The following is a 16635-nucleotide window of genomic DNA, read 5'->3' as shown; positions in this document are numbered from 1 at the left end:
GGTCTTCAGGAAGGTGTTCAGGCAGGCTGATTTTGACAGTAATTCATTCATAAAATATTAGCCAAGGGCATAAACTATTGGCACTTTTGTCAGTTCAAAACATTCTCCCGTCTGGGCCAGGATAAACACTCAGACTTGGAGAGTTCTATGTTAACACTGGCACCGAAGACCAGAAAGACCCAGGGCCAGGCTGCTAAAGGGCAGGATGATGAAGCCTGGCTTGTGTCCAGCTGTAGTCGGGGTTATTGGGGAGCCAGGAACTGTGGGGATCATCTAAGACTGGATCACTTTATAGCAGTAATTTTGATGTCTGAGGTTACAGTGAGTGGCAGGGTTGGAATTCAAACTCAGGTCTTTGGTTTCTTCTGGGATTCAAGAAATACCCGTCTGCCCAACCTTTTCTGGAGCTGAATTCAGAATTACTGAAGGAGAATGGACTCACGAAAAACAGTATAAGGTCTCAGGGGAGATCAAGTCCTGCAGGAGCAGCTGAGCATCCCCTGGAACAGGGATGGGCGTACTGAAAATCAGACGCCTCTGTTCTCCCGGGTGAAGGGCTATACCATTCCCAGATCAACTGCCAACCTCCTCACCAGCCATGGAAATTCACTGGTGTAGTAGCTCTTCCCGCTCAGCCTAGCACCCAAAGCTTCCGCAGCCCAGCCCCGACTTGCATCTTACCCTTATCTCTCCTGGCTTGTCCTGCAGCCAGCCTAAGTTCCTCTTCTGTGAAGCCTGTCCCAGGTGTATGCTGAAATACTGTTTTGCTGAGCCCTCCCTGCCCAGCAAAGCAGAGTTCCAAGCAGAACGCACTTGCCCTCAGTCACTGCTCAATGGCTCCTCGGGAAACCTCTACAGCGCCAGTCATTCTCCCGTCCCTTTCCTATGGGATCCTAGTGACAACAGTAAACAGTAGCAGGCACGCTAAGACCTATGCCGTGCTAACTCTCCATACGCACGGAGGCGTTTAGTCCCTGGCCCTCCTCTTAGCTGAGCAACATTATTGGACAGGTAAGGAAACAAAGGCCTAGAGAGTTGCCCAAAGTCATACGTGTTAGAAACTGGAGTCTATAACTTCACAGTCCAGACTCCTAATGTCTAGGCTGCACCACACACACACACACACACACACGCACGCACGCACGCACACACACGCGCGCATGCACGCACATGTACACACATACACCACCATCATCATCATCATCGTTGTTGTCATCATCATCTCTAACACATTACTGTGTTAGCTCCTGCCATGTTTCTGGCATGGTTTGTGAAGCTAGCAACGAGTCTCTGAGAGCTTGAGTTATTTTATTAATATATTTGTTCAACTGCAAGTGTGTAGGAACCTTCAACCACATTCCTAGGATTTAAGCCTTATTGAAGATTCAAAACTAAGTCTGTCCCCTCAGCTTTCTCCGGTCTACTTGGGAAACAGGGCCGCAAACGACAAATTATGGAACAACCCAGGATAGTCACTCCAGGGCCAGGATACCCGAGAAAGAAAAATTTAGTCAATTTCAATGAAAACTTTGTATCTGTGACAAATTTGCTATACTTTGTCCCAGAATCCAACACAGAGCAGGTGCTCTCTCTAGCTCCTCTGCCTCTCTCTGTCTGTCTGTCTCTCTCTCTCTCTCTCTCTCTCTCTCTCTCTCTCTCTTTCTCTCTCTCCCTGCAACCTGCAACATGGCAGTGGTCATGTGGACACAGCGTCAGCGAGAGCCCTGGAATATCTATTTAGCACATGTGTCAAGCTGGCCATCTGTGTTGCTTTAGTTTCGATGGCATATAACAATAGAAAGGATGGATCACAGCATGTCAATAAGGACTTCTGGAAATCAACGCTCCCAGCAGGCAGAGTGATGGCTTACACATCCGGGTGACCCCTGCAGAGACTAGCATTATGCCTTACACTGAGCTAACCCAGAGAAATATTGTTGATTAATGACAGGGCGTCTGGTGTCTAGGGACAGGCCGTCTCAGACGGTCACTAAGGACACGCAACTGTCCTAAGGGCTTCCAATTTGTCATCTACTCATCATCTCTCTGTTTGCTACAAATATAGAAAATCTACCTCTTTTTGTTGTTGCTACCATTGGCCCCCAAGGGCCAGAATGCTCAAATGCTCAAATTTGTTGAGAGTCCCTGGTAGGTCATCAGCCACAAAGTGTGGAAAAGTTTCACATTCGGGTTGTATTTCTCTTCCTTAGCGTTCCCTCTCTGACCAGCATCTATGGATCAGAGTACTGAGCCAGAAGAGTAGCAAGGGCCACCAGAGACCAGGAAGCATCTCCTGACACTTGGGACTTTTCTCCCAGCTTCGTTATCTGGAGTATCTAATGATGACAGACCCATGTCAGGAAGGGAACACGTGGCTGCTCATCAAATTGGTTCTAGCTTTGATTCGCTTTCTCAGTGAGAGTTGATGCTTCTATATGCAACAGGATCAACTCAGAGCCACCTGCTCGTTTCGGTGACCACACCCTTTTTTTACAAATACTGGGTAATGCTTATCCCAAAGTAAGTGTCCAGAGAGCACACAGAAACAGAGCTGTGCATCTCGGACTCTGGGAATCACAAACTCCTCCCAAACCCTGTAAATTTTCAGCCTGCCTCCAACTGACATCCTTTAAATTCCAAGTCGGAACTACTACAAGGCAAGGTTTGGTCTTATCTTGTAGTACCAAGGATGGTTCAATGTCTTCTTCTAGAAGCTCGTACCCTTGGGTTCTGTGCAAGGCACTCCTGAACTTCCATCTCAGTAAGGATGATGGGGACCAGGGTGACTTGCGCAGCTTAGGCTCCAAGCCCTTCAGGAAGAAGCTCAAGGCTGCTTCCACGGGGCTGTATGTGACCTCCATGCTCTCATTCCAGGGCAGATGGGTCAAATGACAGCTCATCAAGAAGAGGGCAAAAGAGCTCGGCTGCTGAGTGTCTTCTCCAGGTTCACCTGTACCCCACTCCATAATGTAGTCTGAGTCTATAAAGCTGAAGAGGACACTCCAGGCTCCCAGGCCTCCTGTCTCAAGGCCCAGCTCAGTCATTGGCATCTAGTGACCTAATCTCACAAAAGCTATGTGCACTTACCTCTGTAGCCCTCCGGTGTTCAAAGGGCTCTAATTTTACCCGGCCTAGTGTTTGAGCCCCAGAGCTAAGAGGACTAGAGATATTGTCATCTTGTGACTGGCAGGAATATCCCAAACTCTTGGGGAACCCTTTCAAGATCTATACCCCTTTTCCTGCGGGGTCAGCTTTGACTCGTGTTCCTCACCCGACCAGGTGCCCCGAGTCTATCCTTGAGCCTCTGTGTCTACCACTCTCCAAGATCCTGCCTCAATTTCCCTAATGGAGAGTACTCTGATCCTATTTCCCGGTGCCCTAAAGAGTTCTTTCCCAAACACTAAATTTGTTCGTGCGTCTCTTCTTCTCCGTGGGTATCCCTGCTCCCCTCCCTGCTGCTACAAGAGCAAGCAGCCTCCCAACTCCAAAGCCTCAGCCAACCCTGCGCTCACCACCACCATTCTTGTAGCAGAGATAGGGGAAGCGCCACACGTTGGCCAGGTCCACCGCGAAGCCGACCACAGACAGCAGGAAATCGATCTTCTTGCCCCAAGTCTCCCGGGGCTGCGCGTCACCGTCCTGGGACGCCAGGAGGCACTGAACGCCGTTGCGCTCCTTCACCACCAGCAGATCCGCTGTTTTGCAGGGCCGTAGGGGCTGCTCAGGCAGCGGGTCCGCCCCGCCGAGCTCCGGCTGCACCTGCGGGTTCATTCGCGCCAGAAGCATGGGTGCGGCTGTAGAGAGGGACTTCGGAGGCACACCAAAGTTCTGCTTGTATAAAAGGAAAAAAAAGTGGTCACCAGAGCTTGCAGTCTGTTTGCTCCAACTGAGACCACCCAGGGAAACCCAGAACGTCGGGATCCGTGCGCTGATCGGACTCCGGCTTCCTCTAGAAAAGGGAGCACATGTATTGGAAAAATTTGGAGACAGAGCTTGTGACGCGCGTCCGACTGGGACAGAACTCATAGGTGGGAACCTCTTTGGGCCGCCCTGTGGGTCGGGCTAAAGACCCTGTCGACTCTACCTGGGTCATTTTCCGCCTCTACCCCCTCCCCCCGACCCCACATCCCTAAATGGCAAGTTTCTTGCGGGCCCTGCAGGCAGGGCCGGTGTCTACTCGTGGTCCCGTCCTGCTCCGGGAAGGCGGAACCCAACAGCCCTGGGAGCCTTCGGGACACTAGTGGGTACAGTCGCTCGCGAGGTGCTTCGGAGCCGGCTCCACACTTACCGTTCTCGCGCGCAGGGCGCACTCACGTGGTGGGCGGCACGGGGATCGCAGGCGCCAGCCCAGGCTGAGCTACGCCGCGTGGCACTCAGGCGGGGCCCCGGGAGCGCTGCGGGCTCGGGGCAGCCGGCAGGACGCGGGCTGGCTGGCTCTGGCCGCGCCCGGAGGAGGCCGACCTGGTAATGTAGCCTGTGCCCCAGGTAACGCGCCTATTGCATTAGCCCCGCGCCCAGCCCGCTCGGTCTGGAGCCTGTTAGCACTAATGCAGACTGACAGCGTGGCCCGGACTGGCAGAGGCGGGGGCGCAGCTCCCACGGGCTCCGGGGTGGCGGGAGCCGGACTCTAGAGGACTCGTGGGGACCTGGCTTCACACTCTTTCCGTGTGTCTCTCTTCAGCAGGAGTAGCGCACGCGGTTCCCAAAGACACCTGGCTCTGGCCTGTGAGCAAAGGAAGCAGGCAACAAACTCCCAGAACTGGTATCTATGTCTTCAAAGGGGGGGGGGGGGCTGGAAAGAATAGGGAGAGCAGCCACCACCCCAGCGACACCAGCGCTGTCATTCACCCAGACCGCTTAATATACTTGGTGAGAGTTTTCTCTACCAGCAAAATTGGAACTTAGTGCTCCAAGATGAGCGCTTGCGACTGGTGGCTCACAGGCTGGGCAGGGCCCGGCCCTTGGGCAGTTTTCTTTGGCCAGCTCAGCTTGTCGAAAGGTCATGGCCCAGAATTTTACTCTTGACTCTCTTTGTGACCAGCAGGCTAGCAGGCTTTGGAGGTTGTGACCCTGTTCTCCTCAGAGTCTGCGACCCTATTCTGTAAGGCTGAGCCCTGATACTCGTCCTTATAAATGCCTCCTCCCAAGTGCCCAAGCGAGTGGACGACACCTTCAAAGAGCTGTTTGTTCAGTCCCAGAAGCAGGAGGAAAACAGGAAACACAATAAATAAACACATATGATGAGGGAGAAGGCTGGTGTGGGTAAAGCAAAGGAAGGGGATGGGTGGAAAGAGGAGCGCTGCGATTTCAACAGCATCTTCTGTCGTGTTTAAGCGTGAGTGGACTTGGACCTCGGAGTTTATTTATCCAACTTCTGCCTGGGTCTAAATAGACCCAGCTAGGAGAGCCATGGAGACAGTGACTGATACCCAGGAGTTCCCAGTCCAATGTGTAAAGAGCCTACTGCTGTCAGGGACTGACTGTGGTCCTTGGAGAACAGGAATTTGGTGAAGCCAAATCAGTAAGGGCAGCAGGCAGGAATGTAGCGGTGATGCTTCAACAACACGGGAAGAAATTTAGTAAACTTAGTCACACCTATCCTTCCATGCTTCCAACATTCCAGGCTTAAAGCTACCCCAGGGCCTTTGCAATTGCTCTTGCTTCCATCTGAGTTGATCAGGTCTGAGCACAGAAATTCCTTCTTAAACTCTTGCATCTAAAAATTCACCACCACCCCCCATTCTCCATCAGATCGCTGACTTAACTAAAAAATTAATTTCATCTCTCTTTGAATGGCAGTTGAGCTCCGGAAGAGCAGAGGCATCATCTTCCCTACCCACCTCTGTGTCTCTGGCACCTGTAACTCACTAAATACCCCCTGGCACATACAATGAGTGAACGAGAGAGTAAATGTACTGCCGACACGTGGGACCTTTCAGCTAATTTTCACACACTGGGCCAGCAAGGCAGGTATCCTTTGGAGAGGATGCAGAGAGAGAAAGGAGAGGAAGAGCTGCCCAGAGGGTGGTAGGTTCACCTTGATCCCTTGGGGACTGAAGACAGGAAGCAGGAGATTAGGCAAAGGGTGGACCTGAGGCTTCAGGATGAGACCTGGAGAGTACAGGCTCCCTGTCATCAAGGGTCATCGAAGGTCCTCTGTGACAAACCAGTGAGAAAGAACACACATACTCCGAGGTTCAAGAGACCGGTCTGAGGTCTCACATGTCAGAGGTATCAGAGCTGGAAGGGAAACCCAGGTCTCCCGGTCCTCATTTCTGGTCTCTTACGATGGATGACGACACCTGAATCCCTCTAGCTGGCCTGTCATGCTCCCCTCTGCTCCATGCCTGTCCAGCTGGTCATCAAGCCCTGATACTCTCCTTCCTGACCGCCAATGAGGCCCGGCCAATCCTCCTGCAACCCAGGGGATTCTCATCACCCCCGCCTGCTCACCTTAAGCCCCTGTCTTTCTAGCCACATAATCATACCCAGCTGCCAGATAAATTCCTGAAACTCAAGCCCAACACCTCACCTGAAATCCCACTGAGACATACCAGAACGACTGAATGAACCAAAGATTTAAATTAATCTCATTTTCTCCTTTACGCCATTTGGTATCTATCTGCCCACTTTTCTATAATGAGCATTTGATACTTGGACAATCAGAAAAAGATAACTCACAATTTCCAAAGATCCTCCTGTCTCTCCAAGATAATACATAAAACAACAGCATCGGTGGTGCAAACAAAATTCCACTTGTCCATTTAACCATACTCTCTGCCATTAATCCTCCCCTCCTTTCCCCTAAGCTTTTCTCCCTCCTTCAAGACATGCTTGCTAGGCCAGGAGAGGTTGTTCAGTGGTTATAAGTGCTTGCTGCTCTTAGAGGGGACCAAGATTCAGTTCCCAACACCCACAAGACAGCTCACAACTATCTGCAACCACCTTCCAGCCTCCACAGATCCTGGGTGTGTATATGATGTTTAGACATACATGCAGGCAAAGCACTCACGCTCAAACAGAAAAGATAAAATAAACCTTCAAAATATGTTTTCTTCTCTAGCAACATAGGTGATACTCGAGAACTAATATTATAGTTTTACGTCCTGGCAAATTTTTAATATGCTCTTTCCATCCTTTTGTTCTATTGGAGGAATTCCTGTTCACCCTCCAAAACCTTCAAGGCCAACCCCGATTCGAGACCTTCCCTGACAAGTAGGGCTCGCGAAAGTTAGATCTCCTTTTCATAGAGCTTTGTGTATTGGTCTGAGCTAGTTACTTGTGTAACTCCGCTAACCAGTCTGAGAACGGTATCTAACATAACCTGCTACACAGTTAACACTGCAAAAACTCATACCGGCAGAAGTAGAAGAGAATTTGTTCCTTGGCTTGGGATTAATTTATGCTGGAGTCATCCAGAAGCCGAATTTGAAACAAAGGTCAGAGTAAGGGAGGGAGGAAACTTGTGGGAACACTTTAGAGAATTGAGCAAGCAAGACAGGGAAGGATGTCAGACCAAGAGAAGGTGGGTTAAAGAGTAGCTCAAGGCATGGACTGCTGGTGCCATCCTGCTGGGACTTCAGAGGCATGGTACACGCCTTGGAGCTGTCCCTGCAAGAAGAAAGCTAGGAGGTTTACCCATGAAAACTGCTCCCAAGTGTTGACTCCACCAGTGTTTCCAGTCGGCCTAAGACAAGCATCTGTCTGCTGCCAAAGGGTCTCAGCAGAGCCCCAGGTCCTGGAAACAGAGAGCATCGGGGCGGGGTCTGCCCTGAGAACATAGTGAATGACGAGGAGGATGGGCAGGACCCTGGAAGTGTCTGTCGCCAGGGTGGAGAGAAGCATTCCCCTAACTACACGGACATTAGCAGAAGGCTAATTGGCGAATTCTCAGAGATCCCCCTGTGGCTTCCAAGACATCTGGGGGACACAGCTGGCCTGAAGGAGAAGGCGTCTCCCTCATCTCCGGCCCAGACTCCCTGCTTACGGTTCCAAGGGCCATTGGGGCCATGTGGCTTCGCTTGCGCTCTGCATCCTGCCCCACCAGTTGGCCTGAGGGCAAGTGGTGGGCAGGAGGCTGGAGTATTATCAGAGCTAGCATGGTCTCAGGGGAGGCGTCACTTCCACTTACCATGGCACTTGGTGACACAGGCCATGGGAAGCAAAGCGATAGCTGGGACTGTTAGTCCATCTTTGGTCATCTCCCTGCAGACTCCAGGCCTTGACAAACAGAGGTTGGGCTGGAGTGTATCTAGAATCCAAGAAGCTGAGTCCTGAGGGCTCTTCCACAGTCTCTACCTCCAAGGCACCATAGGGGTAATTAAGGCAAAAGAGAAAGGGAAGTCTACCTGTCTGTTTTCTCTCCTTGCTCCCTCCCTCCCTTCCTGCCTCTCTGCCTCTACCTCTTTCCCTCCCCACTTCTTTCCCTTTCCCTCCCTTCACCATCTCTCCCCTCTCTCCTTTCTTCCATTAGGATATTAAATCTCTTTCATTGAAGCTGGTCTGCCCAGGGTTATTGGTCATTGGTCTAAGGTCTGTTCTAAATATAAATAGCCTAACAAGTCCCCTCAATACAAAACCCACAGGAGCTGAAATCCATCCCCACCAGGGTACTTTCCACCAAAAACCCCTTGAGGTTTCTGAAGCTTCTTATCTAGAAAGCTATGTCTCAGTCCTTGGTGTCTTCTCTGTCAGGTACTAAGCCCAACTGACCCCCTATAGTTACTGCCATCAGAGAGCAACTGACCCCTGTTGACCTCCACATTTATACCCTCTGCCTGGGCCTCTGCTCTGGGTTCTAACACTCTGGGTTCAACTACCATCTAAGCAGCTCTACCTGGAAAACCAGAAGCATGGAACTGTTCATGAGCAAATCAGATGCCCTGATGCCGCCTCCCTGGCTTAACGTATAAGCTGCCCCTCCACAGTTGCCCTCAGCCTCGGTTACAGGGCTCCCTCTTTCTGGCTCCTGAACCGCTGAGCTTGGAGTCAGCCTTAGCACTTCTTGCTCTCATCTCTAACCATGCACAGCACCTGTGAGCTCTAGATCATGTGACATCTCTGCACCCCAGTCCCAAGTCCTATCATCTCCTGACAGGATGTCCGTGACAGTCTGCAGGTGACCTCCCTGCTTCTCCCAGTTCTCTGCGACCTGAATCTTCTAGAACTTCCGGGAAGACATTTTGGCAATATGTTCATGTCCCGTGACCCCCACTCTCTTCCTCCGATGGCTCCTGTCTTATTTGGGAAAACATCTAAAGTTTTTCCCTAACCAATGAAACTTGCTTGTACTCGTCTAGGGAAGGCCTACGGCCCCTCCATCATGTAAGGGACACAGGATCCAGAGGTTCCAGAGGTTCCAGAGGTGAGGAGAACAAGAATGGCAGGAAGTAGAGCAGAAAGGTATTGGGGGCTTGATTGGGCTCTACAGCTGTGGCCACAGCCATCGTTGAGATGAGATGGGCTGTGGGAAGAAGGAAAACAACACATAGGGCAAGAGAAGAGTCAGAAAAGAGAACGAGAAAGGTATATCCAGAGCACACAGCGCAGTCTCTTGGAAGGATCAGGTTTCCTTCTGTGCCTGCCCAGACACATCCTTGGATGGCCATACCATGGCCATGGGAGATAGAAGACAGAGGGTCCATACCCGGCGCCTCGTTCTGTCCAGGGCAGAGGGGCTATGGTCAACTTGGTCCTGGAGCTTTATCCATCTGGGACTATCAAAGCAGATGGAAGCTCAGAAAACATCACGCATGTTGAGGCAGACAGGTATTCTATAGCTAGCTGTCTGCAGCGTGGACTTGCTCCTCAGAAACAGCATACACGCACCGCTCTTGATTAAGTGTGAAACTTGTCGGGCGTGAAAAAGCACAAAAATGTGTGACTAGTTCACAGTTTATAATAATTATTATATGAATATACAAGACTCCATCCAGTCCTCCCAGTTAAGTAGCAAATACAAGCCCATGTCCCACAAGCCCATGTCCCCCCCAGCATGTGCTCATGTACAAATAGCAACCACTGTCCTGAATGGAGAAACAACTGTCCCTGCCTTTTTCTTCATGGTACTACCACCTAGGAATTTATTCCCAAATAATACATTGTTTGGTTTCATTATAGTTCATAACAATACATTTTTAGATTTATCCAAAATGATAGCATTTTTCATAGTTTCCTAATTTTCATTGCTGTATATACTATTAACTAATATATTAATATGTTAAATAGATGACTACAATTTAATTATTCATTCAGTGTGTAAAGCATGGAATTTAGGTTTGTTCCCAGGGTTTGTGTATGAATGGGGGTGTTGGGAGCAGTGTGCGTGTGGGCGCGTGCCAATTTCAAACAATCCACATCAGTACGTTGAAATATCTCTCATCCACATTTACAAGAATTTCTCCAGGGAGCGTTCTTGGAAGTACATTGTTGTTTTCTAGGTTCTGCTCACCTTTATGATGTAACGACACACTGTCTTCTAGGTGATGGAGCAACCTGCAGCTCCCTCTCTCTGCCTCAGTTCCTCCCTTCTCATCGTCAGAGCCTCAGCCACCTTGCTGCCATGTGGGCTGTTGACTCTTCAGAGTGTGAGACAGTACTTTATTGTGGTTGGTGTTCACGCCTCTGACTGTTCAATGTACCGCACGCCTTCTCCCATGCCTGTGGGTCTTTTGTGTTTCATTTCCTTCTGTGGAATGATAGCACATTTACCCAACTGTCTATTGGCTTGTCCGTTCTTAATGCACAAGAGTTCATGAAGCATGCTGACTGCTCGTCTGTTGTGTTATATGCAAGCCTCCTCATTTGGTTATGTAAGACTCCTGCTCTACTCATGATCTGATAGCGAGTATTGGTTTTGCTATAATTAAATGCATCGATTTTTTTTCTTACTATTGATGTGGTCTTTGTGTAATTTGAGAAGTTCTTCCCTTGCTGACATTTTCCTTCACTATATTTTAAAGTTTAACAGTTTGGGTCCTCCATAGTTCTGTCTTTCACCCACTCTGTAGGAGTTCCTTTGTATGTGGTAAGAATTCCACTTTGTTTTTGTTTTGTTTTTCATTAAAAAAAACTATCAAGTAGTTGCTTCTCTGCTTTGATTAGCAAAGAATTCTCTATCTTAAACAGTTTCCATCTATGGTTGAGCTTCTTCCAGGCTTTCTTTTCTGTTATATTGATCCATTTATCTGTTTGTAAGCATGAAATCCCTTGCTGACTTAATAAGCAGGACTTTATATTCCTATCCAGAGGAAAAAATTCTTCATCCTTCTTCATTAGAAGTGCCTTGGGGGGTGGGGGAGTCATTGAAGGTCAACAGCGATGGCGCTGAATCTGAAGTCAGTTTGGACCTTGCCAGAGTGTTTGAATGTCTCATCTAAAAGGAGAGAACAGGTCACCATCTTCTTTAGTGAACAAAGCGTCTGTCTGGGTGGGGCTTTGTGGGAGAAACTGAATGGGGGTGCCTAGGAACGGTGTGGCCTCAGTTTTAATACTATCCCACTACTGAGTGCCTGCAAACTCTTGGCTGAGTTCCTTTGTTTGCCCAAATCTCAGTTTCCTCATCTTTAAAGTGTGTAAGATGCTGCCACCGCCACTATTGCTGTTGATAATGATGGTGGTGATGATGGTAGTGGTGGTAATGGTGGTGGTGGTGGTGATGGTGATGATGGTGGTGGTGGTGGTGGTGGTGGTGATGATGGTGGTAGTGGTGGTGGTGGTGATGGTGGTGATGGTAGTGGTGGTGGTGGTGGTGGTGGTGGTGGTGGTGGTGGTGATGGTGGTGGTGGTGGTGGTGGTGGTGGTGGTGGTGGTGGTGGTGATGGTGATGGTGGTGATGGTGGTGATGGTGGTGGTGGTGGTGATGGTAGTGGTGGTGATGGTGGTGGTGGTGGTGATGGTGGTGATGGTAGTGGTGGTGGTGATGGTGGTGGTGGTGATGGTGATGGTGGTGGTGGTGGCAGCATTGGCAGCAATTATGGTGATTTACCTCATGGAACTGTTGAGAGGATTAATGAGTAAACAAACACAAAGCACTTAAAACAACAGCCACATATATCAACACTTCCCCTAAATCTACTGGAGCAAAGTTTTTTCTCCCAGAATTTTCAAGTTAGGCCTATGGAACTTCAACCATCATGACCAGGACGAGATAAAAACCGTGGGCTATTGTTATAGTTGTGAGTCTTTTGGAGTTAGAGCTAAAAACTGACTTCGAAGTCTCATATCCCTGCTTGCTTGTTGGGCGACCTTCAGTTTCTGAATCTCGATTTCCCCACCTGGAAACGAGGTATGATGGCCACCTATCATGGGAGTTTTAGGTTCTGTGATACCAGTAGGATTTACGGTTTCAAGGCTCTCCATGGCTGCCTGTTTGCCACTTCTCAGCATCTTGCCATTCTAGCAGACTCCTGGGCTGTGTTCTAGACTATGGGATTGAGCGAGCCTGCAGCTGAGGCCAGGAATCTACAGGGTTGTGGCGTGGTTGTGGTAAACACAAGAAGCCCCGACCTCTTGCCTTCCTTGACATAACAAGCTAGCATGGAAGCTCTCAATCTTCCTATTAGGAACATAATAATTAATCCCAGGCCCCCACTTCCCAGCTGTGCCATCTGGGACTGCTGAGTGACTCAGTTTCTCACTTCTGAAACAAGTGTATAACAGAATCTAGATCACAAAGTAGCCATGAGGCTTAAGTGCTGAGTGAATGCTAAGCACATAATGGATAGGAGAGAACCGTGTGGTGGTTCTTTATTCACTGGACAAAGTAATTCTAGACACTGTGCTAAATCCACTTCACTTAACGTTCACTATTGGTATTAAATCCATTTCACACATTCAATAGTGGGGCTGAAAGTTGCAGGGTTGGAGTAGGACTGAGTGGGACTCAAGCCCAGGGCCTATACTCTTTACCTGTCCCATCCCAGGGGTCCAGCAACATACTCTTTGTTCCCTATCCTCCTCCAAGGCCCTCCCTGTCCAAGTTCTCCATTCTCCCCAGCCTGCACATCCTTTGGCTAGTCACCTTGAGGCTGACGTTTCCAAACTCCAGTAACATCTACATATCAGCCACTGCCTACTCTTTCTCTCTTCCTTTCCAAGGTTCTCAAGATCTTCCCAGGCCTTAGGCCCACCTCTCCCTCTGTCCTTAGAGCCCACCCCAAATGCTATCCTTTTTCTCCACTTCTCTTCCTCCCTGGGCAGCCCCCACTAGCCAAGACTTTCACATCTGAAGGCATCCTCTCCTCCCCATTTTCCTCTGCTGCATCCCCCTCCTCCTCCCAGGGAGCTGAGGAAAAGACCCACACATACTTCACCCATCCCAGGCTGTATATCCACAGTAGGTTGGCACAGGAGAGTCATGGCTCGAAGACTTCAGATTTTTGTCCTCTAACACTTGAAATGAGATCTCCATCCCGCCGCATCCCCGCCCTAACCTCATGTGATATTCTTCAGCCATTCATTGCACCAGGTGGTCTAGCTGTAAAGCATGGAGACCCTGACGAAGAGTCTATGGGTTCAAGTAGAGTCTTGGCGGCAGCAGGTAAAGGAGGGTCCAGATTAGGCTGATTTCTCAGGGAAGCGGGGTGTCTGTTCATAGGCCGTCGTTGGCTGTGCCGAGAGATCATCTAAAATGCACACTTCCCTAGGAAGAATCTAGCAAGTCCCACTGCCTCAGAGGGGCGAGGGGATTGGTTAGCATCCATTCTAACCCTCAGTCCCAACATCATACTAGAATACACGTTTCTATGGGAAAAGTGGGGAGAAGAAGGTGTGAAGGACCTGGGATCTTAGGAGATGACCCAAGGGCTGTCTTCGAGAATGGATAGGTAACCTCCAAGGACACAGATGCTGCAGGTGGGTCCTCTGTGGCCTGGCACTGAGACTAACACCTATAAATGTTTGCGTAGTTTTACCATATGTTAAGTACATGTTATGTATCAATATTTGTGCAGCATACATCATACATGGATGCATATAATATACTTCACACGTATCATTAGATATACATATGCATATATATATTCCTAAAATAAGTGGATAACCTTAAAGTTCTATATTATATGGATGTATGTGTGTATGTGACTTTACACTCAAAGGAAACCGAACTACTTGTAAATTAACTTTTTTACTAATAAATATACCCATCTAACTACACGAGGGATATTAAAAAGAAACAAGCAGTCTTACAAAAGGTTACCCTTGTGAACACTTCCAATCAGCATCCCCTCCCTTCTGCCCAAAGGTAACCTTTACCTTGACCTCTGGTGGCCGGGATCCCTTTGGCCCGTCTAAACAATAGAAAGCATCACCTCGCCGTAGTTGTAAGTTTATGTAAATGCTATCACTCTGCGTGAATCCTCCTGCAAATGTTCTTGAGATTTTGCCAAGTTGATATGTGAATTTCCCTTTTTTAAACAAATGGATGTGATGTGATTAAGGAGAGTGAATTGATTGGGAAGAAAACATCAAGTTTGCTCAGGGACAAGTGGAACACGGAGTGCCAGGATCTAGGTGGCATGACCCCTGACCTCACCACCACTCCCTTTTATGAGTCTGCAAACTGAGGCCAGGGAACACAACAGTTGTGCCCCCCGGCCATCATGTGTGCTCCTGGCACGACTGGAATGAGGTTCCAGCCAACATCTGAGGCCAGAGGACTTTCCTATGATGTTATGTTGACAAGAAATATTGCCCTTTACTTCATCCCACCCATCATCATAGACATCAATCCATTTCCCTGCCAAGGTTACTTCGCAACCTTGACCTTCAGAAAATAAACTGTTTTGTTGAATCAATTGCTTCAACAGTAAGCCTGAAGCTGGGATGGGACTGCGTTGGGGGACCCGGTTCCACTGTCCAGCCTTCAAAGTTATGACAAGTCTTCGATCAGCAGCCCACCTCAGTGACCTATATTTTAATGTGAACTATTAGATTATTGCTAATGAGACATCTTAGGGATAAAAGAATTATGCTCGCTCGCTCAGGCCATGGTAGAAGTACAATTGAATTAAAGGCTGAAATCGTTTAGGACTCTGCTAGACAAGCTGGCCCCCAGGCTGGGCCTGAATGTAGAGATTAAGCTTTGGAAATTACACAGGAAAAATAAGTATAATTGATCTAAGGTAACTTCACTCGTCTAAATGAAATAATGTGATTGTTACAGGCAGAAAGGCTCAGGATGAGGAGCGAGGCGGAAAAGGCTCCCTATCTGCAAACAAAGTTAAAAGTTAGCGCCCCAGGGAATTGACTTTTCCATGATGGGCTGAACCCCCTCCTGGCGGCTTCTGAGAGTCCGCTTGGTAGCAGCAGGAAGGGAAACTGGTCTGGATGTCAGAGGACCCGAGGCCCGGTCAGGCACACCCCCCCCACACACACACACACACACTCATTCTCCTTCCCAAAGCTGCAGTAGGGTCCTCACAGCCTCCCCCTGGTGGCTGCCAGATTATGTTTCTGTGACTTGTGTCTCCCCATGGGCACGCTCTCAGAGCTGGGCAAGACCATTTGTTGCTATCTCAGCTCCCCAGAGCACGCTTCCCCCATCCCATGCCATCATTTGCCACGTGACCGCTGGGTACGGGCCAACCTCTGACCAGCTCCTGCCGGTGACTCAGAAGACCAGGCCTTCCCCCGCAGGACTAACTGTCCACAAGCCATGTGTGAAAAGAAACCCTCTCTTAAGTTGTTGATATCTGGTCACAGCAATAAGAAGAACCACTGATATCGGCTCTCTTCTGTCCCTTCCTGCCTGCCACCAGTATCCCCTGATCCACACTCCTGGACAAGAGCAGTTCTAGGAGCTGTCTGGGAGTTGCTCTTTCCTCAGGCCCCACAGGTAATACCCCAGCTCTGTCTCTGAGTCTATTACCGGAAGGCAACCCTCCTGAAGCAGTTCATGCAGTGGCAGGTACTGGCATCGGAAATCTCCCAGGTAGGAACAGGCCCACACATCTGTGAACTGAGGGTTCTCACCTGCTGGCCACCCTCCCCTCTCTTGGCCTCTGCATACCCCGCTCCATGTAGGCAATTCAGTGAACAGCCCATAATGGAAAATGTGATGCTTCCCCAAGTACCTGGCTTGCTGCAAAATATTACTGCTCTGGAGTCTTGAGGTCCTCACTTAAGACTTGCAAGTATCACTCTCTTGGACCAAAACCACCCAGATCCAAGAGGCTTCCTCTCTATCCCTTCTGTAATGGCTGCTCTAGGTTGCCAGCTTGACAGGACATAAAGTCAGTTAGGAGACATACCTCCGAGTGTGCCTGTGGGGCTGTCTATAGAGATGCTTAACTTGAATGTGCTGGAAGCCCTGATGGAATAGAAAGAGGAAAATGAGAAAACCACCTGAGTGCCCACAGTTCCTGTGGTCTTTCTTATCTGCCTACATATAAGCAAGTTCCAGTCATCGTGGCCACAGTCTTCTGGTAGCATGCCGTCCCCCACAGGACTAACTGGCCTCAAGCCGAGCGCAGGAAAAATCCTCTCCTAAGACGTGGGATAAAGGGAACACTCCTGCATTGCTGGCAGGAGTGCAAACTGATACAGCACCTTTGGATGTCAGTGTGGCGATTTCTCAGAAAATTAGGAAGCAACCTTCCTCAAGACCCAGCAATACCACTTTTGGGTATATATCCA

At 49.3% G+C, this 16635-nt stretch overlaps 1 protein-coding gene across 1 annotated transcript in view; it reads right to left on the bottom strand.

Moving 5' to 3' along the window:
- The window catches only part of Slc6a2 (solute carrier family 6 member 2), a 40800-nt gene extending 36806 nt beyond the window's left edge, over window positions 1-3994 (bottom strand). The window contains exon 1 of the mRNA XM_048426763.3: window positions 3513-3994. Within this exon, the coding sequence (XP_048282720.2) occupies window positions 3513-3786 (274 nt within the window). The 5' untranslated portion in view covers window positions 3787-3994. The remainder of the gene's footprint in view (window positions 1-3512) is intronic.
- Between the last annotated feature and the right edge of the window lie 12641 nt (window positions 3995-16635).

Source organism: Myodes glareolus, chromosome 22 (genome assembly GCF_982192425.1).
Source record: "Myodes glareolus chromosome 22, mMyoGla1.1, whole genome shotgun sequence".
NCBI lineage: Eukaryota > Metazoa > Chordata > Mammalia > Rodentia > Cricetidae > Myodes > Myodes glareolus.
This window is presented reverse-complemented; position numbering and strand designations above follow the sequence as displayed.